Source organism: Rana temporaria, chromosome 6 (assembly GCF_905171775.1).
Source record: "Rana temporaria chromosome 6, aRanTem1.1, whole genome shotgun sequence".
Taxonomy (NCBI): Eukaryota; Metazoa; Chordata; class Amphibia; order Anura; family Ranidae; genus Rana; species Rana temporaria.
In genome coordinates, this window is record NC_053494.1 from 88101471 (window position 1) to 88128013 (window position 26543).

Sequence of the window (26543 nt, forward strand, 5' to 3'; positions counted from 1 at the left end):
TGGGCTGTACATATACACAGCGCTCAGAGCATACATGAGGTGGAGGAAACAATATAGCATATAGCAGTCATTCCAAGGGCCCTAATCTACCACCTGGGGAAAAAAAAAAGCGAGGGGCGGGAGTCACTGAGGGCCATGCACCAGATAATGGTTTGCGAAACATACGGAGCTCGGCAGTCCAACCAGTGTAGAGTCTATCGAGCCCAGGATGAAGGTGAACCCGGGGGAAACCCTAGGGCAACCAAATAGCTAGTCCATAGGATTCAGGGATGGAGTGTCAATATATGTATTACATTAGATAATGTAGAATCATTACATATTGTGAAATGTTGACAACAGAAGAAATCTTGCTCTTACCCATAGTTCGTCCATGAAAACCACCCATAAATGACAAAATGCTGTAGTCAGGGCATCCTGGATACTAGATAGGAAAATAAAAGTGGAATTAATTCCCATTTTATTGGCCAGTAGACAATAGGTCACTTTAATATAAATAGAACACATTATCATTGGATATTTTAAGACAAAAGCATTATAGATAAGCAGTTAATACTGCAAACAATTGATCTATATACAATGACAGACTGGTTAGGATGCAAGCTAAAGTAACCATTTAGAAGTAAACTACACTAAATAAAAAGAGAAATCTTACAGTAGATTGTAAAGAGCACAACCACAGTCTTGGTGTTCGCAGTATTTATGTGAAATAAATTAGTTGATAGGTATACTAGGTATACTACATAATTATCCCTCACTAACTGTATTCAGAGAACCAAATGGGTAGCTAAACAGATAAGGTCTATCGATCGACCTGTTACTGATACAGTAAATGTGTGCAACACTAAAATTGTATCTTTAAAACCTGTGAGTGTAATAGACAGTGGAGACTTAGTAAAATATAGGAAATCCCTTTCCCAACACTGAGATACATTCAAATTTTTCTCAGGAAAATTAATCTTAAAAAAGAGCAAACAATCCAACAAAGTTATGAATATTGAGATATTTATATATGTGGTGCAAAGTATCTTTCTGCTCAAAAGTGGATATTACAATTTCAGGCAAGTGAAACTGATTTTTGCGGTCCCTTAGACATAAATGAGCAGTACAGGCACAGCGCCCACTGAAAGGGAAGACTTTTTAGTTAGGGGTTTTGTTTTTAAATATAACATTAAAAAAGATGATATGAAAATAACCCGTTCATTAGATCTGCAGGTTGCCATTGCTGACCTATCCTCCTCTTATCTACAATAGTATAGATCCCGATCTGGGAACCCATGGGACGCAATCTACTAGTCGATCGTTGCAAGGTGACTGATAGATCGCCTGGCGAATAGGTTGGATAAGCATGCAGGGGAAGGAGGGGGAACTACTTCCAACAACATAGCCCACAGCCAGCACCAGCCGCAGCAGTTCCGCAGAGACTGGTGGCATAACCCAAGGCCTTCTAAAGTTCCGGCAGGAATGTCAGGCAAGCTGTTGGCATCACTCCGCTTCTGAGTCCTGGCAGCTGTGGGATCCACAGCAGCGCTACAAGGTCAGTGTCACTGGGCATCATAGAAGACAGTAGCATTGCAATAGCCACCAAATTAGTTATATAGACACAATAGGAATTATATGGATACAATTAGCATCTTTAAGCTATTGTGCCTAAATAGCTGCTATTGTGCCCATATAGATGTACAACAGTAGGGATGAGCCGAACACCCCCCTGTTCGGTTCGCACCAGAACTTGCGAACACACCAAATGTTCGTGTGAACTTTAGAACCCCATTAAAGTCTATGGGACTCGAACGTTTGAAATCTAAAGTGCTAATTTTAAAGGCTAATATGCAAGTTATTGTCCTAAAAAGTGTTTGGTGACCTGGGACATGTATCAATGCAAGAATTTTTTTTAAAAACGGCCGTTTTTTCCGGGAGCAGTGAATTTAATAATGCTAAAAGGGAAACAATAAGAGTGAAATATTCCTTTAAATTTCGTACCTAGGGGGGGTGTAAAGTTAGCATGTGAAATAGCGCATGTTTCCCTTACATAGAACTGTCACTGCACAAAGTGTCATTTCTGAAAGAAAAAAAGTAATTTAAAACCGGACTTGCGGCTATAATGAATTGTCGGCTCCCGGCAATTCAGAGAGGATTCATTCATAAAAAAAAAAAAATAGCGTGAGGGTCCCCCAAATTCAATTACCAGGCCCTTCAGGTCTGGTATGGATATTAAGGGGAACCCCGCCGTCAATTAAAAAAAAAAATGACGTGGGGTTCCCCCCAAATATCCATTCCAGACTCTTCAGGTCTGGTGTGGATTTTAAGGGGAACTCCACCCCCTCCTCTCCCCACCGGACACAGCCCGGCGAATGACGAGGGTGAAGCTGTAACATTTCTTTTATTGGTGAGGCGGGGCCACTCGTCACGTGGCCCCGCCCCCTCTGCTACGTCACTGGGGAAGCCTGGCTTCCCCCTTGCGTCAGAGGGGGCGGGGTCACGTGACGGGTGGCCCCGCCTCACCAATAAAAAAAATGTGGGCGTAAAATGAAGGATGGATGGCCGCACTCCAAACCAAACAGGTTGTCTTTATTTAAACGAACAGCAAAACATACCAGATCACAGCAACAGAAACAGGAGGATAAAAAATTCCCCACTTCTGAGTTGTGTAACAACGAGTTAAAAAAGGAATGGACGGATACCCTGAGCATCTGCTCACTTGGTCTGATGGATATACTAATGAGATCTAACTTGGAACAGACGGAGAAAATACAGACTGAGATCAACTCCATTCAAAAATAACTTATCCCTTTACAAACTCATCCTGAGTTTACCAGTTTGGATGGCAAACTAAACAAAAAGCTAGACAAGCTTGAACGGCACGTGATCGACACAAAAAAAGGCAAGCAAACAAGAGATCGTATCGATTACGAGAGCCACAATGTTTATGTCTGGAAACAACTACCGTACCAACACAAACGTGGCCGCAAGAACAGAGCAAAGAAGGTCAGCCTCTCGGACTTTGACAGCGAGGCTGCATATGACACCCAGGCGACTTCGGGCTCGGAGTCTTCACCCGATCGGGGGAATATACCTACCAAGCCATCCAACAGTGAGGGGACACGGTCGGGGGGACACCCTCGTGTCTCCAACAAAGAAGCGAGAAAGAAAAATATAGCCACAAGAAAACCAGACGGGGAGGGAAGAGGCACAGGGACAAGAAATACCCCATATGCTCTACGGGGAGCCATTCAGAAATGACATCCAACGTGATCAACGTTTCACAAAGAGTTCTGAACACCGCTGAAACTGAACTTTTATCTAAGGGATTGAACTTTTGCCCCTCCAGACATTTCGATCTTTTTCAGACTATTTTGGATGTCAATAAATTTTCACGGGGTCTTACCCTCAAAAAACATTTTTTTCAGTCTTCACCATCAGGTTCCGAGCTTGTCTCTGCTGACAGTCAAGGGTCAGGTGAGTTAATTTCGTCTCCTCTTCTCTTCAAAGAGGTCTGTGCTTTAAAAGACCTCACAGATTTGTTCATTGAGTCGCATCCTGGCCCCATTGATCCAGCAGATGGCCCTAGTACTATTTCCTTTAAGATGAGATCTAGTTTTTACCCCCTGGGGTCTAGGGGCAAGGATCTTGACTCTTTCCAATCATTGGTAGAGAGGGACCTCACACGCCTGGCCCGCGACTGTCGCAGAGACCAGCTCCCCAACAACCTGTCCTTAGAGGAAACACAAGCCCTGAACTCTTTGAAAACTGATGCTAACATTGTTATTCGCAATGCCGATAAGGGGGGCTCTGTAGTCGTTTTAGACTCATCTATGTACAGAGAGGAGGCAGTCCGTCAGATGTCAGACACCACAACATATCAGCTTCTTAAAACGAACCCCACGGTGCCTTTTACCAAAGCTTTAACTACTGTCTTGGATAGAGGGGTACAGGCCGGTTTAATCACGGAATCCGACAAACACCTTTTCATTCCCAGTCACCCCGTTACCCCAGTCTTTCATCATTTACCAAAGACACACAAGGGGTTAAACCCTTTAATAGGGAGACCTATTGTGGCAGGAATTGGGTCACTAAATGAGAGACTGGGCGAATGGGTTGACGGTCAACTGCAACCCTTGGTAGCTGAGCTTCCCGGCTTCCTACGTGACACTCAACAACTCCTCCAGAAATTCAATAGTTTTCCGTGGGAAGAACACTACAAGTGGATCAGTTGCGATGTGGCGAGTTTGTACTCCTGCATTCCGCATCACTTAGGTCTCCAAGCTGTAGGCTATTTTTTGAGGGAGTCATGTAAGTTCTCATTGGCATTAGAGGAATTTATTATTCTGTCACTAGAATATTTACTCACGCACAACTTTTTTATGTTCGATGGGGACTATTACCTCCAAAGATGCGGGGCCTCCATGGGAGCCAAGTTCTCCCCCTCCCTGGCCAATCTCTATATGGGATGGTGGGAGAGGTCCCGCATCTTTGGATGCGATAGTCCCCGTCGGCGAGACACCGTGTTTTACTGTCGTTACATTGACGACTTGCTGTTCATCTGTTCCGGTGAGTCTGTCAGCCTGGACATGTGGTTACTGTATCTTAATGACAACAGCCTTAATTTGCGCTTTACTGGTAATTTGCAGCCCACCACAATTGATTTTCTGGATGTCAGGCTCACCGGTACCGATGGCTTCATCTCTACCAGCTTGTTTAGAAAAGACACGGCGGGTAATACTCTTCTACGTGCGGACTCTTCCCACCCCCAGCACACCATCAGAGGAATCCCTTTTGGGCAATTCCTTAGACTGAAACGCCTGTGTAGCAATACGGATGATTTTACTCGGGAATCTTCTGATATGGTGTCCAGATTTAAAGATAGAGGATACCCTGCCAAGACCATCAATAGGGCACTTTCTAGAGTCAACTCCATTCCTAGATCATCTTTGTTTGATAACAAATGGCACAACAAAGCATCATCCTTCAATGATGCCATCCCCATCTTTTCCACACCTTACAGTCCAGAATTTAATGGCATTAAAAATATCATTAACAAATACCTTCCGGTCTTGTTTAATGACACCACTTATCAGTCGATTCTGACACAAGGGGTTAAGACGGTCAGTAGGAGGGCCCCGTCCCTAGGCAGCATTTTGTCCCCAAGTTTGTTTCTCAGCAGGCCGAGTGGAGACAATTGGCTTACATTTAAAGGCACTTTTAGATGTGGAGTGGGGGGTTGTAGGTATTGCAAACACATTACAACCGGACCATCAGTGCATTCCCACTCAATGAACAGGAACCATGATATTAAGCAGTTCATTAACTGCAACACTGCACATGTAGTTTATGTCATTAGCTGTGAATTATGTCATGTTCAATATGTGGGCCGCACGATCAGACGGTTGAAAGACAGGCTTAGAGACCATCTTTATGATATCAGCCAAGATAATAATACAAATGTAGCAAAACACTGGAACCTGGTTCATCATAAAGATGTCTCTAGCCTGCGCATGGAGAAAATCACCCGCCCAGTGAGGGGGGGAGATAAATTCCGCTTGCTTTGCCGACGAGAAGTTTTTTGGATTTTTCTTTTAGGCACTAGAATGCCTGAGGGGTTAAATTTTCAATGGGACGTTTCCTATTATTATGATTAGGGTACTATACTCATTACACCCCATATCGTTTTGACAGTGACTATGCATTATGAATAATTTTCGTCCACAATGCCTACATTAAGTGCTCCAAAAACCATCTTCGAGCTATTCGATGCTTTTCTCTGACCATACACACTCACAAGCCACATAGTGCACTCATACCAAGTATTTTTCTAAACATCCCCAATTTCGTCTGTTTACTCCTTTTTATTTTAACCAATTTCTCTGTTTTTATCACGTTCGTTTTCAATACGCCCCTGACATTAATATATAGTGCCTTATGTTATTACATAAATTGGCCATTTTTACAGAGTATTATTATTTTTTAAGGGGCCCTGCTTTACAGTGTCCACATCCAGCGCGCTTTCATATGTTCACGTTTGGTTGGCTATTATCTCTTTTTTATCTTTGTGCATACACTTGCAATTTAAGAATTGATAAGACTAACTAGTTGTCAACGGAAACGGTAGCAATTGATGTGTTATATACAGCATTAGAGATGTCCGTCTCATATATATATACACCCCTTAACCAATTAACACACATCCATTGCCAATGCGATAATAGTCTTAAACGACTACGCGCGCTCTGCGGACCCTGTTCCATGCATTTTTCTGTTTTTTTTTTTTTTTATATAGATCTTTTTGTATATATGCATGTGCAGCTAAATTTTATTACTTGATACATCTGCACACATACGCATGCACATATTCAATCAATTTTACCCAAGACATATCTCGCGGGAGCTCATGTCATGGTTTACCCAGGTTCACAAACCCGGCTATACTTTTCATTCTACAGGCATATATATTTTTCTCTTTTCTTTTTTCCTTTACCTACATGAATATTAGGTCGGCGAGATATATTGGTTATCACCCATGTATCTCTAGCCACTCTTTACATTATAGCCAGAGCATCTGGTTCTATAACTATATATTCATATATATTTTGTATCTTAAGCCTGTATTCATGCTATGCGACATTGCTTCCAGATTTAGTCCACGGTAATAATGCATTTTCAACATTTGCATACCCATATGGGCAATGTCCTCAAGTCATGATGCCTATTGCGGCAGATTATGATTTTTTCAGTGTCTAGCCCGGGTTTATGTTTCCATGACATTTGTCTCCTTCTCCCCCCCCCCTCCCCTTCCCCCCTCCCCCCTTTTTTTTATCAATTACATATGACAGGACTTGTGCATTAACTAATATGCAGACACAGACAACCTCAGTATTCAATGTCTCCATGCATTAAAAAATTTTTTTTTTTTGCAATATGGAATCTCATCCCCATAGGGTTTTGTACTATGAGACATCTGTAGGTCACATATATATATATATTTTTAGGGAACTATTTAGTTCCCGGATATCCATTTTTACACTTTGGCATATGTCACAATTGTTTCCTTTCACATGTCCTCCACTTGTGTTTCTTCAGAACTTCACATCACGGTCTTCGACCGCTTTACACTTCTTCATTGAGCATTTCACCTTTTAAAAGATCTTTTTTACTTATATAAATAATAAATGTGCACTGCATCTTTACTACGTCTTACAGAGTGTAGTACTCCGCATTTCCACATTTTCACATATTATTCGGTTTTCTTCTCTCTGGTTTTTGATAGATAATAGGATGATCTACAATACACCTCCTTTAATTTTGACCTATTATCGGGACGAGAGTCTGCTATATGGATTTACCATTGCAGCCACTGATTCTTGAGCTCATACACTCATGCAGACTGACTCCCGATATATACACACACCTCCTGGCGCTTGTCGCCAATGTGGCAACTTTAGAGACGGCACCTCACCATCCATACATTTATATTTACTCTTATTTCACACTCACAATGAATCTAATCCTTTGTTATACCTATATTGATATATATTGTTTTGTATAAGTGTTTGATGGTATTTAATTGCACTATGTTTGTTTATTCACTTAAACATACCTAGTCCAGATATATATTTATGTGGATTATGTTTGTACTTTGGCACCTTGGATTTTGGTTTATTTATATTTTGTTTTTCTTTTTAAAAAAATGTTTTCCTTTTTTCCCTTTTGGTATGCACCAGCAGTCTGTGAACTGATATTGGCTTCTGGTGTGTCCAGTGATTGCGGGCCACCTCCAGCCAATCATTCAATCAGGTCACATGTCAGCTTTTGATTTCTATATATACTAAACAGTCTTAATGCATGTTAGCCATGAATAAGCACTAAGTCAGTGCGAAACGTCGGTTATCCTCCTGTTTCTGTTGCTGTGATCTGGTATGTTTTGCTGTTCGTTTAAATAAAGACAACCTGTTTGGTTTGGAGTGCGGCCATCCATCCTTCATTTTACGCCCATGCTTGCCTAGTGCACTGCCAGCACCCTTGGAATTCTACACCTGTGTATGACCCTATAGCAGACCCACCTTGAGCGGTGATTTTCCTTCTTCTATTGCTTTTGAATAAAAAAAATGTCACATCTTCAGCTGCGTCATTCGCCGGGCTGTGTCCGGCATAGAGAGGAGGCTGGCGATGCTGCGCTCTGGATACCGGATGATCTTCTCATCGCTGGACCGGAGAGGAGATCACCCGTCGCTGGATACAGACAATGTTGGAGCAGGGAGCTGGGACCGAGTGGATTACCACCGCTGGATTTATTTTCTACTTTTTTTTTATTAATAAAGGACTTTTTTTCTACTGTGTGTGTGTGTTTTTTACAACTATTTACACTTCCTTCGTGAAATGGTAGGGGTACAATGTACCCCATTACCAATTCACATGGGGGGGGGCAGGATCTGGGGGTCCCCTTTGTTAAAGGGGTCTTCCAGATTCTGATGAGCCCCCCGCCCGCAGACCCCCATAACCACCGGGCAAGGGTTATGGGGATGAGGCCCTTGTCCCCATCAACATGGGGATATCCTCCCCATGTTGAGGGCATGTGGCCTGGTACGGTTCAGGAGAGGTGGGGGGCCGCACTCTGTCCCCCCCCCTCTTTTCTGCGGCCGGCCAGGTTAACGTGCTCGGATAAGGGGTCTGGTGTGGATTTTTGGGGGAACTCCACGTCATTTTTAAAAAAAAATTGGGGTGGAGTTCCCCTTAAAATTCACACCAGACCTGAAGGGTCTGGAATGGATATTTGGGGGGAACCCCACGTCATTTTTTTTTTTAAATTGACGGCGGGGTTCCCCTTAACCACTTCCAGACCTGCGCACGACGATGTACGTCCTTTTTTTAAAGATGGATATCTCAGTAACTGCAGCAGCTGCTGCCACAACCGAGGTATCCATCTTTAGTGTGAGCGGTCCTGTACACGATAACGGCGGTCTTCGCGGCGGATTCGCCGAGAGATCGCCGTTATCGGTGGCGGGAGAGGGGCCCCCCCTCCCGCGCCCTCCGCCGCTTACCGGAGCCGTCGGTAGCGGCGGAGGAGATCGGGACCGTTCGGCTGTTCACTGGGGTTGCGAGTGAAGGAAAAATCTCCTTCACCCGTCCCCATAGCTCTGCTGGGCGGAAGTGACGTCAAAACGTCAGTCTCGCCCAGCCTCTTAAAGAAACATTTTTTTTTTTGTCATTTGAAAAAATGACAGTTTCAATTTTTTTTTCTTGCATTTTAGTCTAATTATGAGATCTGAGGTCTTTTTGACCCCAGATCTCATATTTAAGAGGACCTGTCATGCTTTTTTTTTATTACAAGGGATGTTTACATTCCTTGTAATAGGAATAAAAGTGATCAAATTTTTATTTTTTATTTTCAGTGTAAAAAGTAATAAAATAAATAAAAATAAATAAGAAAACAAACAAATTTTTTTTTAAAGAGCCCCGTCCCGACGAGCTCGCGCGCAGAAGCCAACGAATACGCGAGTAGTGAATTTGGGGGGATCCCCACGCTATTTTTTTTATGAATGAATCCTCTCTGAATTGCCGGGAGCCGACAATTCATTATAGCCGCAAGTCTGGTTTTAAATTACTTTATTTCTTTCAGAAATGACACTTTGTGCAGGGACAGTTCCAAGTACCCCCAGGTACGAAATTTAAAGGAATATTTCACTTTTATTGTTTCACTTTAAGCATTATTAAATTCACTGCTCCCGAAAAAAATGCTGTTACAATAACCTTAATATTAGCCTTTAGAAATTAGTACTTTTGATTTCTCCCAAAAGGGTGTTCCGCGGCTTTTCGAATTTGCCACGAACACCTCAAATTGTTTGTTGTTCGCCGAACAGGCAATGTTCGAGTCGAACATGAGTTCGACTCGAACTTGAAGCTCATCCCTATACAACAGCATCTATATGGGCACAACAACATAAAGATGCTATTTGTGCCCATATCACATGCACCTGCCCAGCAGGAGCCATTCAATTGAATGAGGCCGCTCTGCAAGTGCCCTGCAACCTTGGGCAGTATAGCAATCAAGGTGTTAAAGCAGACACTGAGGAGGCATGGTATCCCATCCTCACTACCTGCTTTAACCCCTTGGACCTCGCAGAAGCATTCAGTTGCCGGGAGCTTGCAGAGTGGCCCCATTTACTTGAATGGGTCGCAAATTGGCAGGCGGTAGCCTCCACCAAAAGTCACAGGGGGGTTTAATTTCTGCTGTGGCATGTCTACACCTTTGGATACTGGCTCAACAGCTAAAGAAGGTAGAGATTGGGGGCAGAAAACTCAACCACAGGGTTTTTACCATCCCCCAACTTTACGCGTGAATGAGCCCTAAGGATGCCGCTGCATAATACAAATAAGGGCTTATTCACAAGTGCAGCAGGCACTGCTGCTCCTCTGAAAAGTGATCAGAGTGTGTTTAACAGGTGGTGAGGAGGCAATATGCTCACGATTACCGCGCAATGCATGCGATTGCGGCACGGCAGTATGGCAATTAGAGCTTTAAATCAGGTGCGAGGAGGTGACACTGGGCAACACTGTGCCCTGTGATCTTTGAATGCTCCTGTGTTGTTCAGGTAGATCTCCACCTCTTCAAGGTTGCCTACCCCTGGTATAGAATATCTGGTAAATGAAAGACCAAAAACGACAGCTCTTTGGGCAATGGCACCAAATGTCTAAAAGTACCATCAACACTGCACCCCCTAAAGCACCAGGAGAGATACCCAGGTATTGCACGTGATAGACGAATACCAAATATCATCGCATTAGCAACTTAGAATTGGCTTCCGTGGCTAGGATGTTAAAGATGTTTGATGAGTTAGACCAGATTTCTTGACAGTCTTCTGGAGAGATAAACGACTCTAGGTCTAATTCCCAGCCGGCAGTACATATGCCTTTGGGGGTCAAGATTACACAACTGACAGATATACAGTTTATACAGTGACTTGAAAAAGTATTCATGCCCCTTGAAATTTTACAAGTTGTCAATTTACAACCAAAAACGTAAACGTATTTTATGTTATAGAGTAGACCAACACAAAGTGGCACATAATTGTGAAGTGGAAGGTACTGTAAATGATAAATGGTTTTTATTTTTTTTACAAATAAATATCTGAAAAGTCTGCTTTTGTATTCAGCCCCTCGAGTCAATACTTTGGAGAACTACCTTTTGTCGCATTTACAGCTGCAAGTCTTTTTAGGTATGTCTCTACCAGCTTTGCACATCTAGAGAGTAAAATTTTTGCCCATTCTTCTTTGCAAATTATCTCAAGCTCTGTCAGATTGGATGGAGAGTCTGAACTGCAATTTTCAAGACCTGCCACAGATTCTCAATTGGATTTAGGTCTGGACTTTTACTGGGCCATTCCAACGCATGATTATATACATACAGTCAGGTCCATAAATATTGGGATATCGACACAATTTGAATCTTTTTGGCTATATGCACCACCACAATGGATTTGAAATGAAACAAACAGGATGTGCTTTAACTGCAGACTTTCAGCTTTAATTTGAGGGTATTTACGTCCAAATCAGGTGAACAGTGTAGAAATTACACAGTTTGTATATGTGCCTCCCACTTTTTAAGGGACCAAAAGTAATGGGACAGATTAACAATCATAAATCAAACTTTTACTTTTTAATACTTGGTTACAAATCCTTTGCAGTCAATTACAGCCTGAAGTCTGGAACGCATAGACATCACCAGACGCTGGGTTTCACCCCTGGTGATGCTCTGCCATGCCTTTACTGAAACTGTCTTCAGTTCCTACTTGTTCTTGGGGCATTTTCCCTTCAGTTTTGTCTTCAGCAAGTGAAATGTATGCTCAATCGGATTCAGGTCAGGTTATTGACTTGGCCATTGCATAACATACCGCTTCTTTCCCTTAAAAAATTATGGTTGCTTTCGCAGTATGCTTCGGGTCATTGTCCATCTGCACTGTGAAGTGCCGTCCAAAGAGTTCTGAAGCATTTTGGCTGAATACGAGCAGATAATATTGCCCGAAACACTTCAGAATTCATCTTGCTGCTTTTGTCAGCAGTCACATCATCAATAAATACAAGAGAACCAGTTCCATTGGCAGTCATACATGCCCACACCATGACACTACACCACCATGCTTCACTGATTAGGTGGTATGCTTTGGATCATGAGCAGCTCCTTTCCTTCTCCATACTCTTCTCTTCCCAGCACTCTGGTACAAGTGGACCTTGGTCTCATCTGTCCATAGGATGTTGTTCCAGAACTGTGAAGGCTTTTTTAGATTTGATTTTTGTTTGGCAAACTCTAATCTGGCCTTCCTGTTCGAGTCTCACCAATGGTTTATATCCGTGGTCATCAACCCTGTCCCTCAGGGTCCACTAACGGGCCAGGTTTTATGTATTACCTTGGGGAGATGCAGACTAGAATACTGAAATCACTGAGCAGCAAATAATATCACCTGTGATGCATTTCAGTTATCCTGCAAACCTGGCCTGTTAGTGGGCCCTGAAGACCGGGTTGATGACCATGGGTTTACATCTTGTGGTGAAAACTGTGTTCACTCTGGTGAAGTCTTCTCTTGATTGTTGACTTTGACACACATACACCTACCTCCTGGAGAGTGTTCTTGATCTGGCCAACTGTTGTGAAGGATGTTTTCTTCACCAGGGAAAGAATTCTTTGGTCATCCACCACAGTTGTTTTCCGTGGTCTTCTGGTGATGTTGAGCTCATCGCATTGCTGAGTTTGTTTTGTTTTTTCAGCCTAATGATGGCTTGATTCACTGATAGTGACAGCTCTTTAGATCTCATATTGAGAGTTGACAGCAACAGATTCCAAATGCAAATAGCACACTTGAAATTAACTCTGGACCTTTTATTTGCGCCTTGTAAATGGGATAATGAGGGAATAACACACACCTAGCCATGGAGCAGCCAATTGTCCCATTACTTTGGGTCCCTTAAACAGTGGGAGGCACATATATAAACTGTTGTAATTCCTACACCATTCACCTGATTTGGATGTAAATACCCTCAAATAAAGCTGAAAGTCTGCAGTTAAACCACATCTTGTCCATTTCAAAACCATTGTTGTGGTGTATAGAGCCAAAAAGATTAGAATTTTGTCGATGTCCCAATATTTATGGACCTGACTGAATGCTCAAGTGAGCTCCGTCAGCTCGATAGAGAGATTGGGCAATTAAACTGCTCTCTATAGCAAGGAGTCATGTATGAAAGTTCAAATGCAGCACAAGGTATGTTGGTGGTCACAGATAGGCAGACTGTGGATGGCGATCGGCTCATAACAAGCTAGAAGGGGCTCTGTAGACAGTAAAACACAAAAGAGAGCAGTAATGTTAAAACATCTTTAATATAGGACAGATCATTTGGAACTCACAGGATCATAGAGATCACAGCGCATGTATAAGAGGTTCATCCACTCCTGGGGGAAGGCGGTAGGCTCGCAGGTGGAAAGACAGCTGATGTTCCAGGCTGAGCTGGTGGCTCCCAACTCTTCCTGGTTCTCAGAATTGGCTCAGGGGCGGCTGGACATGTCACTTACAGAGAGAAAGTGGGGAGGAGCGTGCGTTCAGAGCATGCATGCTCCTTCATAAGGCAATACTAGACTATATTAAAAATGTTTTAACATTGCGGCACTCAGATGGCACTGCTCTCTTTTGTGTTTTATCATTCTAATGCATATTCTTTGATCTAAACCATTCCATTGTAGCTCTGGCTGTATGTTTAGAGTCATTGTCCTGCTGGAAGGCAAACCTCCACCCCAGTCTGAAGTCTTTTGCAGAAAGGTTTTCTTCTAAGATTGCCCTGTATTTGGCTCCATCTATCTTCCCCCCAACTCTGACCAGCTTTCCCTGTCCCTGCTGAAAAAAAGAATCCCCACAACATGATGCTGCCAACACCATGTTTAACGGTGAGGATGGTGTGTTCAGGGTGATGTGCAGTGTTCGGTTTCTGCCACACATAGCATTTTGCTTGCAGGCCAAAAAGTAAAATTTTGGTCTCATCTGACCAGAGCACCTTCTTCCACGTGTTTGCTGTGTCCCCCACATGTTTTTGCACAAACTGCAAACGGGACTTCTTATGGCTTTCTTGCCACTCTTCCACAAAGGCCAGATTTGTGGAGCGTACGACTAATGGTTGTTCTGTGGACAAATTCTCCCACCTGAGCTGTGAATCTCTGCAGTTCCTCCAGAGTTACCATGGGTCTCTTGGCAGCTTCTATGATTCTCTCCTTACCTGGATTGTCAGTTTAGGTGGACGGCAATATCTTGGTAGGTTTGCAGTTGTGACACACTCTTTCCATTTTTGAATGATGGATTGAACAGTGCTCCTTAAGATTTTGAAAGCTTGTGTATTTTTTTATAACCCAACTCGGTTTTAAACTTCTCCACAACTTTATCCCTGACCTGTCTTATGTGTTCCTTGGCCTTCATGATGCTTTTTGTTCACTAAAGCTCTCTAACAAACCTCTGAGCGCTTCACAGAACAGTTGTATTTATACTGAGATTAAATTACACACAGGTGGACTCGATTTACTAATTAGGTGACTTCTGAATTGGTTCCACTAGATTTTAGTTACTAAAGCCTTGTACACACAATCTGATTTTCCGACGGGAATTGTGTGATGACAGGCTGTTGGCGGAAAATCCTACCATTTGAATGCTCCATCGAACAATTGTTGTCGGATTTTCCGCAGACAAATGTTGGATGGCAGGCTTTAAAAACGGTCTGTTGTCGGATTTTCCGATCGTTCGTACACAAGTCCAGACAAAAGTACAAACAAGCATGCTCGGAAGCAATGCTTACCAAACACAACATTAGCAGAAGGTGCCCAAAGGGTGGGGCTAAAGAGCTGAAAACCCACAGTTTCAGGTTTGTTGGCCGACAATTGTGTGCAGTTTGTATGCAAGACAAATTCCTGGCCAACGCCCTTCGGACAAAAGTCCTACGCTTTGCGAAAAATACGATCATGTGTACGAGCCATCTAGGTCAACCTAGAAGTTAGAAGGTACCTAGAAGTTAGGGGTATCATGCTGGGTTCACACTGCTACGACACGACAGTTGTACCACTTTAAATCCGACTTTGCCCTTCGACCTGAAGTCCGACATGTGTCCGACTTCAATGAACAGGGATCCGACTTTGATCCCCGACAATACCAGGCACTGTGTCTGGTATGAATCTTTAGGGGGAACTCCACGCAAAATGTTTAAAAAAAAAAAACGGTATGGGTTTCTCCTTTAAAGAGCATACCAGGCCCTTGGGTCTGGTATAGATTTTAGAGGGAACCCCTGCGTGGAGGTCCCCTCAAAAACCACACCAGACCCTTATCCGAGCACACAGCCCGGCAGGTCAGAAAAGAGGGTGGGGATGAGAGAGCGTGACCCCCCTCCTAAACTGTACCAGGCCGCATGCCCTCAACATGGGGGGTGGGCATTTTGGGGGGCAGGGGGACCCTGCACCCCCAACACACCTTGTCCCCATGTTGATGAGGACAAGGGCCTCTTCTCGACAAACCTGGCCGTTGGTGGTCGGAGTCTGCAGGCGGGGGGCTTATCGGAATTGGGAAGCCCCCTTTTATAAGGGGGCCTCTAGATCCCTGCCCCCCCCACCCTATGTGAATGAGTATGGGGTACCCCTTTACCAATTAACCTAAAAAAAAGTGTCAAAAATAAAAACACAGTACACAGGTTTTTAAAGAATTTTTTTAAGGCAGCTCCGGCGTCTCTTGCGACTTCTTCTCCTCTCTCCGGCTCTTCTGCATCACCCGCGGATGTCTTCTGCCAGTCCTTCCCCACTCTCTCTCCGGTTCTTCTCCCTCTGTCCGCTGTCTTCTGCAGGGTCTTATCTGCAGTCTTCTCGCTCTTTTGCCGGGTCTTCTCAGCTGTCTTCTCCCTCTGTTCTTCTGTCGATGTTAACTTAATGCTCTCTCCCGCTCTCATGCCAGGTGCGCGGTGTGCTACTACTTATATTGACATGGGGCGGGGAAGAGACGCTGTAGCTGCCTTAATAAAATTACTTTAAAAACCTGTGTACTGCATTTTATTTTTGACACTTATATTTTATCTTTTAGGTGAATGTCCCCTATACTCATTCACATAGGGTGGGGGGCCAGGATCTGGGGGCTCCTTTTGTTAAAGGGGGCTTCCAGATTCCGATAAGCCCCCCGCCCGCATACCCCATCAGCCAACAGCCAGGGTTGTCGGGAAGAGGCCCTTGTCCTCCTCAACATGGGAACAAGGTGCTTTAGGGTGCAGGCCCCCCCCTGCCCCAAAGCATGCAGCCTGGTACAGTTCAGGAGGGGGGAATGCGCTCGCTCGTTCCTACCCCCTTTCCTGACCTGCCGGGCTGTGTGCTCAGATAAGGATCAGGTATAGTTTTTGGGGGGACACTCACGCAGCTTTTTCTGAGTGGGGGTTCGCCTGGAAATCCATACCAGACTGAAGGGCCTGGTATGGTCTTTGAGAGGGAACCCATGCCATTTTTTTTTTCTAATTTAGCGTGGAGTTCCCCTTCAAGATCATCAGTTAAGACGGTGATCCAACTTCAGTGATATTCAATGGGCTGAAGTAGGATCAAAGTTGGACCAAAGTAGCGCAGGGAGCATTTTCAAAGTCAGACCGACTTGTGTCAGACCAGTTAAGACGGCTTCCATAGGGAAATATTGATTTTCACATGTCATGCGACATGAGCTCCCAATGCCGGAGCGTTTGTCATACCAGTGTGAACCCAACTTAAGAGCAAAAGGTGGCTTAAAAAAATGCACACCACACTTTTCAGATCTTTATGTGTAAAAAAATTGAAAACCATTTATCATTTTCCTTCTACCTCACATTAATGTTTCACTTTGTGTTGGTCTATCACATAAAATCACAATAAAATACATTTATGTTTTTGGTTGTAAAGCAGGCCATACACGGTCGAATTTCGAACAAATTTTCTTTTCAAAATCAGAAAGTTCGTTTTTTTGTGATCCGATGATGCCACCATTGATTTTCGAAATTCGGCCGACCAAACCTTCATGTTGCTGGGAATATTCGTTTCTCTCCTGGAATATACATTTCTCGCACGATTCTCCCATCATTGATCAGAAAATCGTTTGTTTTTCCAAAAATTTCTCAACATGTCGGATTTCTCAAATTAGTTTGCCGCACGAAAATCGGCTGTTGCTGCAATTCTTTGATGCAATTTTCTAAAGAAAATTATTTCGAAATTCGAACCATGTATGGCCGCCTTTACATGACAAAAATTTGGAAGATTTCAAGGGGTACGAGTACTTTTTCAAGGCACTGTATATACGCGATTTTGCACATTTGGGTAGGAAGCGCACACGCACAGTTTCTGCTGTAATTTGTCACAGCAGAAGCCAATCAGTGGGTGCCGGCCAATGGATATCTGGCGGCACTCGACAATTGTGTGAAAGAGACACAGGACAGAGCTCTACTCTGACAGGGGGAAAAGTGATGGATTTTCCTTACCTGCAAAGCAGGGAATAAAATCCATGGCGTCCCTTAGTAAAAACACCAAACAGTACACAAAAACACTATCTAGCCACACATTTAACCCTTTGATACCCCTATATGTTTAACCCCCTTTCCCAGCCAGTGTCATTAAAACAGTGAGTGCATATTTTTAGTACTGAATACTGTATTAGTGTCACTGGTTCCAAGAGTGTTAGTGTTAGAATGTCCGCTGCAATATCGCAGTCCCGCTAAAAGTCACTGATCGCTGTCATTACTAGTAAAAAATAAAATAAAGATTCTAGTATATATCCCATAGTTTGTAGACGTTATAACGTTTGCACAACCTACTCAATATAGGATTACGAGATTTTTTTTACCAAAAATATGCCGCACAATACATATTGGCCTAAACCTGATTACGTTATTTGTATTGGATAGAAAGCAGAAAGTAAAAAATATATATATATTTTTTTTCCAAAATTGTCAGACATTGTTTATAGCGCACAAAATAAACGCAGTGGTGATCAAACACCATTAAAATAAAACTATTTGTGGGAAATTTTATTTGAGTACAGCATTGCATGACCATGCAATTGTCAGTTAACTACTTCAATACTGGGCACTTTCGTCCCCTTCCTTCCCAGACCAATTTTCAGCTTTCAGCGCTCTAGCACTTTCAATGACAATTGCACGGTCATGCTGCGCTGTACCTAAATTACATTTTTATAATTTTGTTCACACAAATAGAGCTTTCTTTTGGTGGTATTTATTCATGACTGTATTTTTATTTTTTGCGATAAAAGTGGAAAAAAACCCCGAACATTTGGAAAACAATATACATTTTCTTCTTGCTAAAATCTAATTTTGTCCTATATTTAAGAATCAAAGTATTCTGCTACATGTCTTTGGTAAAAAAATATCCTGTGTAAAATAAATGGTTTGCGTGATCAAGGACAGATGTATGCAGATGATCATGTACAGATGTGCGCAGGTGATCACAGACATGTGTGCAGATGATTATTGGGACATGTGATTTTACTGTTACACATGTGGGGGACAGATGTTTTTAATGTATGGGGACATGTGTGTGGAGACAGTGTTTTGGGGACTTTTTGTGTTTACATTGTGTGGAGACACTAGGCTGGTGATCAGTGTGTAAAAAGCTGTAAAAACAGCTCATACTCCCTGATCACCGGCCGACTGCAGAGATCCGCTCTCCTCTCCTCATCAACAACTTCTGCGTGAGGAGAGGAGAGCCGATCGCCTAGCAACCGACTCTCTATTTACATCACATGACGGCTGTGATTGGACACAGCAGTCATGTAATCAGGAGGGCCAATCACAGAGCCCTCCTGCCGATCGGAGATGCACAGTGTCCGGGTGACACGAGCGATTCGGGATTGCGACACTGCACGGGCACGCGCACAAACCCCCTCCTTCTGAGGGACGTTCCTGAACATCCACTCAGGAGGAAGCACCCTCCCAGCCGTATATGTGCAGTGGCCAGGTGGGAAGTGGATAAAGTAACGCAGTGTCATATTGCAAAAAAATGGCCTGGCCATGAAGGGGGGTAAATCTTCCTGAGGTCAAGTGGTTATTTGAAACTTACTTTCAAATAAAAAAAAAAAAATTACTTTCTGATGCTCTTGATTTGCATGTTTTGCATGCAAGTAAATAAAAAAATCTAAAGCTATGCATTTAGCATTTTCAGAAGGAGGTACACAGTGGAACCCTCTGTATTTTCTCAGAACAGGTTGGAGCTTTTATCTCAGCAGGAACACTATTGCTTGAGTCAGGGGCGTAACTAGAAATCACAGGGCCCCATAGCAAAATGTTGTATGGGGCCCCCCAGAGCCGCCCTAGTGTCAATGCAGCGTGACCTGTGCCCCATACAGCGTGACCTGTGCCCCATGCAGCGTGACCTGTGCCCCATGCAGCGTGACCTGTGCCCCATGCAGCGTGACCTGTGCCCCATGCAGCGTGACCTGTGCCCCATGCAGCGTGACCTGTGCCCCATGCAGCGTGACCTGTGCCCCATGCAGCGTGACCTGTGCCCCATGCAGCGTGACCTGTGCCCAATGCAGCGTGACCTGTGCCAAATGCAGCGTGACCTGTGTCTAGGGATGAGCCCAACATACCCGCGTTCGGTTCGCACCAGAACGTTCGAACAGACTGATCGTTTGCGCGAACATTTAGAACCCCATTGAAGTCTATGGGACTCGAATGTTCGAATTCAAGAGTGCTCATTTTAAAGCCCAATATGCAAGTTATTGTTGGAAAACGTCTTTGAGAACCCAGGTCTTGCCTCAGGGAACATGTATCAATGGAAAAAAAAGTTTTAAAAACTGTATTTTTTTCTTGAGCAGCGATTTTAATGATGCTTAAAGTGAAAAAAAAAAAATTCCTTTAAATATGGTACCTGCTGGGTGTCTATAGTAGTGGCACGTGTTTAGAAATGTCCCTGCACAACATGAGATTACTATATATATATACACACACACACACACACACACACACACACACACACACACACACACACACACACACACACACATATATATATATATATATATATATATATATATATATATATATATATATATATATATATACACATACATACATACATACAGTGGCCCAGATTCAGGTAGAATGGAGCAATATTTGGGTGGGCAAAGAGCAAAGATTTTTCTCTGCGCCCACGCAAATATTTCCATTTGCCCAGCGATTCACGGAGCAGTAGCTCCGTAAATTGCGCGGGCAATATGCTAAGCAGCCGGGCGCAAGGCTGCCTAATGTAAATGATCCCGCCGGGGGCGGGAATCATTTAAATTAGGCGCGCTCCCGCGCCGAGCTAACAGCGCATGCTCCGTCGGGAAACTTTCCCGACGTGCATTGCGGCAAATGACGTCGCAAGGACGTCATTTGCTTTTAAGTGAACGTGAATGGCGTCCAGCGCCATTCACGAATCACTTACGTAACCGACGTGAAATTTAAATTTCACGAGCGGGAAGCGCAGCTATACTTTAGCATAGGTTGCCCCTGCTATAGCAGGAGCAACCTTGCGCTAAAGTTGCCGTACGGAAACTCCGTACCTTGCGTGCCCAGGGCCAGTATATGTATGTTTTATGTACTACTTTTTTAATGAATAAACTGCAATATTTATTGTGAAGCGCCAGTTTATGAGTTGAGGACACATCTAACATTCACATGCATTAAACAAATAAATATAGCACAGATGTAACAACAAAATAATTTAATCTGTATGCTATACTAACAATAAAACACACCATACTGTGTGATAATGGTTCCCTCGCAGGGAATTTCTAAAACAAGTTGCAACAACTGGGACTCCTTCTGCACTATTTTTCTATGCAGGCTCCAATGTGTGGGACCCCTGCTACCCCAATGCGTCTGCACACGTGTTAATCTGTGCAGAAGAGTAAGTTTGGGATTGCTGAGTGAGTATGTCGGCTTGTGGCCCCTCTCCTCAGGCTGCCTGTATTGATTGTGCAAAGTGGGGCCCAGGCCCTGGGCCGCTCACTCCTCAGTGCCCATGAAATGCAGCCTGATTAGTGCCCATCAATGCAGCCTTGCCAGTGCCCATCAAATGCAGCATGATCAGTGCCCCATTATTGCAGCCTTACCAGTGCCCATACAATTCAGCGTGATCAGTGCCCATCAAATGCAGCCTTACCACCTTACCAGTGCCCATCAAATGCAGCTTGATCAGTGCCCATCAAATGCAGCCTTGCCAGTGCTCATCAATACAGCCTTGCCAGTGCCCATCAAATGCAACCTGATCAGTGCCCATCAAATGCAACCTTACCAGTGTCCATCAAATGCAGCTTGATTAGTGCCCATCAAATGCAGCCCGATCAGTGCCCATGAAATGCAGCTTGATCAGTGCCCATCAAATGCAACCTGATCAGCGCCCATGAAATGCAGCCTTGCCAGTGTCCATCAAATGCAGCCTAGCCAGTGCCCATCAAATACAGCCTTGCCAGTGCCCACCAAATATGGCCTTACCAGTGCCGATCAATGCAGTCTTACCAGTGCCTATCAAATGCAGCCTTGCCAGTGTCCATCAAATGCAGCCCGATCAGTGTGCAGCAATGCAGCCTGATCTGTGTCTAGCAATGAAGCCTGGCATGTGTCTGAATCTGGGATTTGAATATCCCAGCGCGATCCCGTCCTCCCCTCCCTCAGTCCACCTCCTCCTTCTCCAGTGGCCGCTGTAACAAAGTCCCGGCTCCTATAATTTACATCACACTGATTCAATTTGCCAATGGATCAGTGTTCACCCATCACTAGAGCTGGGACTTTGTAACAGCGGCCGCTGGAGGAGGAGGAATAGGAGGACCGAGGTAGGGGAGGTCGGTGCACCTTGACAATGAGAACTGCGTTCCTGTTGTGGAAAAAGTAAAGGAACGTTGTTCCCATGCGTTCCCGCAGGACTTGAGCCCTGGGTGTTCACACCCATGTGATTCAATTCCTGTCCGAATTTGTAGATCGCACTGCGATATGCAAACTGATTTGGGGGTGCCATTAAGTTTTAATTGGCACTCCCAGCAGTTCATATGGGGTAGTGTGAACTGCCGACAGGAGACATGCGATGTGGGAACCCCCAGTGGATTTGCAGGGTTCCCACATTGCAGCAGTATGAACTGGCCCTTAATCCTAATGGCATGCTGCACACACTAGAAATCACACCCACACTGGGAACTGCTCTGCATTTGCGATTCCTGTGCGGGCTGTGACTCCAGAAATGGTGGAGGGTCCTATAGACCTTTTCTTTGTATTTAAGGAGGCACAGCAGCCCACACAGTATAAATGGGCTGCCATGCCCACTAAGGATGAGCTGCGGCGTGTTTGCATAGAACACGTGCAGAGCCCACCAGGAAGTCGGCACTCGCGCTGCGCTAATCACAGCCAGGCAGACATTTCCCGATCTCTGCAGCCGAGCATCGGACAATGTCTGACTGGCTGTGATTAGCGCAGCGTGGGTGCAGACTTCCTGGCGGGCTCTGCACGTGTTCTATGCAAACACGCCGGAGCTCATCCTTGATGCCCACACAAAATACACCTTGCAGAGCCACATCAGTGTGAACTAAAGGAAAAAATCCCCCCCCCCTCTACAGCTTAAGAACCCCCCACCCCCAAGCAAAACTCTCCACTGCAAAACACCACCCTCCCTCATATAACCCCATAATATTGACCCCCCTGTCTCTGATCACACCTCAAGGCAAAAATATCTCCCTCATTTCTAATGCTAAATAATATCTCCCTTCATTCAACAAACTTCCCACCCAGAACCAAATCCCTGCCAATAACCACCCCCTGTAAACTTCTCTACAAGAAACTTACAGGGGGGGAGGGGGGTCCTTCTCTAAAACCAAACCCACCCCCTTTCCTTAACCTCTCCACCAAAAGAATCTCCCCCAGGCAGGAATTCTCACCCCCTCCTTCCTCCACACAGAAAGCCATGCTTCTCCACCTACCTGACCTGCCTCATCTTCAGAAATCGGCACGCACAGAGGCAGGAAATGAAATTTTCTGCATCCCCGGTCTCCCTTCGGCTGTGTCAGAGCTGTGGAGTCTCTGGGAGATCCCTCGGCAGTGTGCTCTCATTGGCAGAGCGTGCCTGGAGCAGTGTATGTGTAAGCAGCCACGGCTGCTAACGGGAACGACGTTCCTGCCGGGCCCCCCTGATCCTCACTCGGCTGCGGGCCCCATAGCGTCCGCGTGGGTCGCTATGGTGGTAGTTCCGCCACTGGCTTGAGTTAAACGATTCCAGTTATGTATGTATTTGAAGACATAGTCACGATTATAATGTGTTAATGTTAAAATAAATTACCTGGTTAACCATGCAGGATTCCAGCTCTTCTTTTGTGGCATTGTTGTGGCCTCTTTCTTTGTTCTGAAATGCAGTCATATACCTTAATGAAAAGCTCTACAAATTGGCAAACAGCATGTACTTTCCCTAACAGAAACTGGTTAAGAAAAAGTATAGGTGCACTAACAATTCTTGAAGGTGCATGCTCTGTGGCCATTATCCTTATTTTTGTTTTACTGTTTAGTGAGTCACACTGCCTGAACAAGCTCAGAAATGGAAAGAAAGACATAGCACCTATCCCAAAGGTTCAAATGCCTCCATCCTAAACATACTTACAAAAAAGTACAAACCACAATAGCCCCTGGAATTTTTAAGGAGGTCAGGTCATAATTCTTACACAGAATATACTGTACATACAGTGGGGAGAACAAGTATTTGATACACTGCCGATTTTGCAGGTGTTCCTACTTACAAAGCATGTAGAGGTCTGCAATTTTTTATCATAGGTACTCCTCAACTGTGAGAGACAATCTAAAATCCAGAAAATCACATTGTATGATTTTTTGGTAATTAATTAGCATTTTATTGCATGATATAAGAATTTGACACATCAGAAAAGCAAAACGTAATATTTGGTACAGAAACCTTTATTTGCAATTACAGAGATCATATGCTTCCTGTTGTTTTTGGCCAGGCTTTCACACACTTCAGCAGGAATTTTGACCCACTTCTCCATACAGCTTCTCCAGATCCTTCAGGTTTTGAGGCAGGGCAATTTGGACTTTCAGCTCCCTCCAAAGATTTTCTATTGGGTTCATGTCTGGAGACTGGCTAGGCCACTCCAGGACCTTGAGATGCTTTTTACTAGGCCACTCCTTAGTTGCCCTGGCTGTGTGTTTCGGGTTGTTGTCATGCTGGAAGACCAGCCACGGCTCATCTTCAATGCTCTTACTGGGGGAAGGAGGTTGTTGGTCAAGATCTTGAGATACATGGCCTCATCCCTCCTCCCCTTAATACAGAACAGTTGTCCTGTCCCCATTTCAGAAAGGCATCTGCAAAGAATGTTTCCACCTCCATGCTTCGCAGTTGGGATGGTGTTCTTGGGGTTGTACTCATCCTTCTTCCTCCAAACCCGGCGAGTGGAGTTTATACCAAAAAGCTCTATTTTTGTCTCATCAGACCACATGACCTTCTCCCATTCCTCCTCTAGATCATCCAGATGGTCATTGACCCACTTCAGACGGGCCTGGACATGCACTGGCTTGAACAGGGGGAGCTTGCATGCATTGCAGGATTTTAATACTACGGCGTAGTGTGTTACTAATGGTTTTCTTTGAGACTGTGGTCTCAGCTCTCTTCAGGTCATTGACCTGGTCCTGCTGTGTAGTTCTGGGCTGATCCCTCACCTTTCTCATGATTATTGATGCCCCACAAAGTGAGATCTTGCATGGAGCCCCAGGCTGAGGGAGATTGACCATCATCTTGAACTTCTTCCATTTTCTAATAATTGCACCAACAGTTGTTGCCTTCTCACCAAGCTGATGTCCCTGATGTCCTTACACAGCTCTCTGGTCTTGGCCATTGTGGAGAGGTTGGTAACAAGTTCAAACAGGTGCAGTTAATACAGGTAATCAGTGGAGAACAGGAGGGATTCTTAAAGAAAAAATAACAGGTCTGTGAGAGCCAGAATTCTTACTGGTTGGTAGGTGATCAAATACTTTTGTCATGCAATAAAATGCTAATCATTTAAAAATCATACAATGTGATTTTCTGGATTTTTGTTTTAGATTCCGTGTCTCACATTTGAAGAGTACATATGATAAAGATGACATACCTCTACATGCTTAGGAGGGGAAGTAGAAGTAGGAAAACCTGCAAAATCAGCAGTGTATCAAATACCTGTTCTCCCCACTGTATATTTAAAATCAATACTTTATTCTTTTTCAATGTTGCTTGTAATAAACGCCAGAAGATGCACTGATACAAAATATGCTCATTAAAGATATTCATTCTTGGAGTTTGATGTTACTAACAGGGTGTCTGAAAATCCATACAGGGGAGCCAGCCAACATACAACCAAGTGGGAGCAAATGAAAATCAAAAACAGAAGAAAAAACTGAAGCTGGGGAAAAGGTACCAACGGCAAAGATTATCCAATTAAAACAGTGCCTGGACAAAGCCCCCCCTCCTAGAGATCAATGATGCCAATATGTATATGCTTATTGCATGACAGTGACTCACTAAGTAATGAAGAAAAAATAATAACAGTCCTGGAGCATGCATCCTCAGACAAGTCTCAAATTCCATATTCCTTATTTTGGCTAGTTTCCTCTTAATAGCAGATATGGTGAGGGTCCATTTTAGCAAACATTTCTGGTTTATCATAATAGCAAACCTGAGGACAACATTATTCTGTCTCTAGGTTACTTGCTTATTTATTAAAATATTACAATTATTTGAAAATAACTTTAGATATAGCAAGGATTATGCTAGCCGATGCCTTTGTTATGCTGACAAAAAAAAAGCCTAAATTTTCATTCAACATTTCAACAATTTCTCATTATATTCTTCAAATGCATGGATAGCAAGCAGTTCAATATTTCACTAAACTCCAGGCAAACCATCAAGTAAACAGTTGAAATGCATACAATGGAGCGGTTTTACCCGCCAAGGGATTTGCATTTGTTTGCATCAAGGGCCAGATCCACAAACAGCGGCACAAATTAAGTTAGTCAAAACTTATGTCATTTAAGTAAAGGCGCCCTAATTTTGTGTCGTAAGTGCCGTATCCACAGCGCATTTGCGTCCAAAATTGCGCAAGTGTAACTTAAATTCCGAGACGTAAGGCGGGGTTATTGCAAGTGGGAAGGAAGTGGGCGTGCTCCATTGTAATGAGCCGTGACCCCATGCAAATGAAGTGCCGGCCGTACTGTGCATGCGCGCACGAATCTGCTCCTCACTGGGCATGTGCAGAACTTGGCTCGGCGCAATCAGTGAGATAGGTAAAACGCCAAGTGTACTTAGTTTGAGGATCGCTCCAGTGTATAAAAAGCCCCACACAAACACACTTCCCTTGCAAAAGTATATCCCTGTGTTCCCCTTCCTAGGGCAAGCTGCTTCTGCTCTGTCATTTGTTGGTGTGTGTTGGTGAGTTGTGTGTGAGATAAAAGTTTTGGAGTAGTAGAGTGTAGTTGTTTTTTTTTTTTCCTAAGTGTATTTTCTGTTTGTTTTTTCG

General features: G+C 43.9%; 1 protein-coding gene across 2 annotated transcripts in view; it reads right to left on the minus strand.

The window, feature by feature from the left end:
• The window catches only part of ABAT (4-aminobutyrate aminotransferase), a 396642-nt gene that overhangs the window by 48530 nt on the left and 321569 nt on the right, over positions 1–26543 (minus strand). For both annotated transcript variants that reach the window (XM_040356981.1, XM_040356980.1), the window contains exons 9-10: positions 23330–23392; positions 358–421 (exon numbers count right to left, since the gene is read on the minus strand). In XM_040356981.1, coding sequence (XP_040212915.1) covers positions 358–421; positions 23330–23392 — 127 coding nt within the window. The remainder of the gene's footprint in view (positions 1–357; positions 422–23329; positions 23393–26543) is intronic.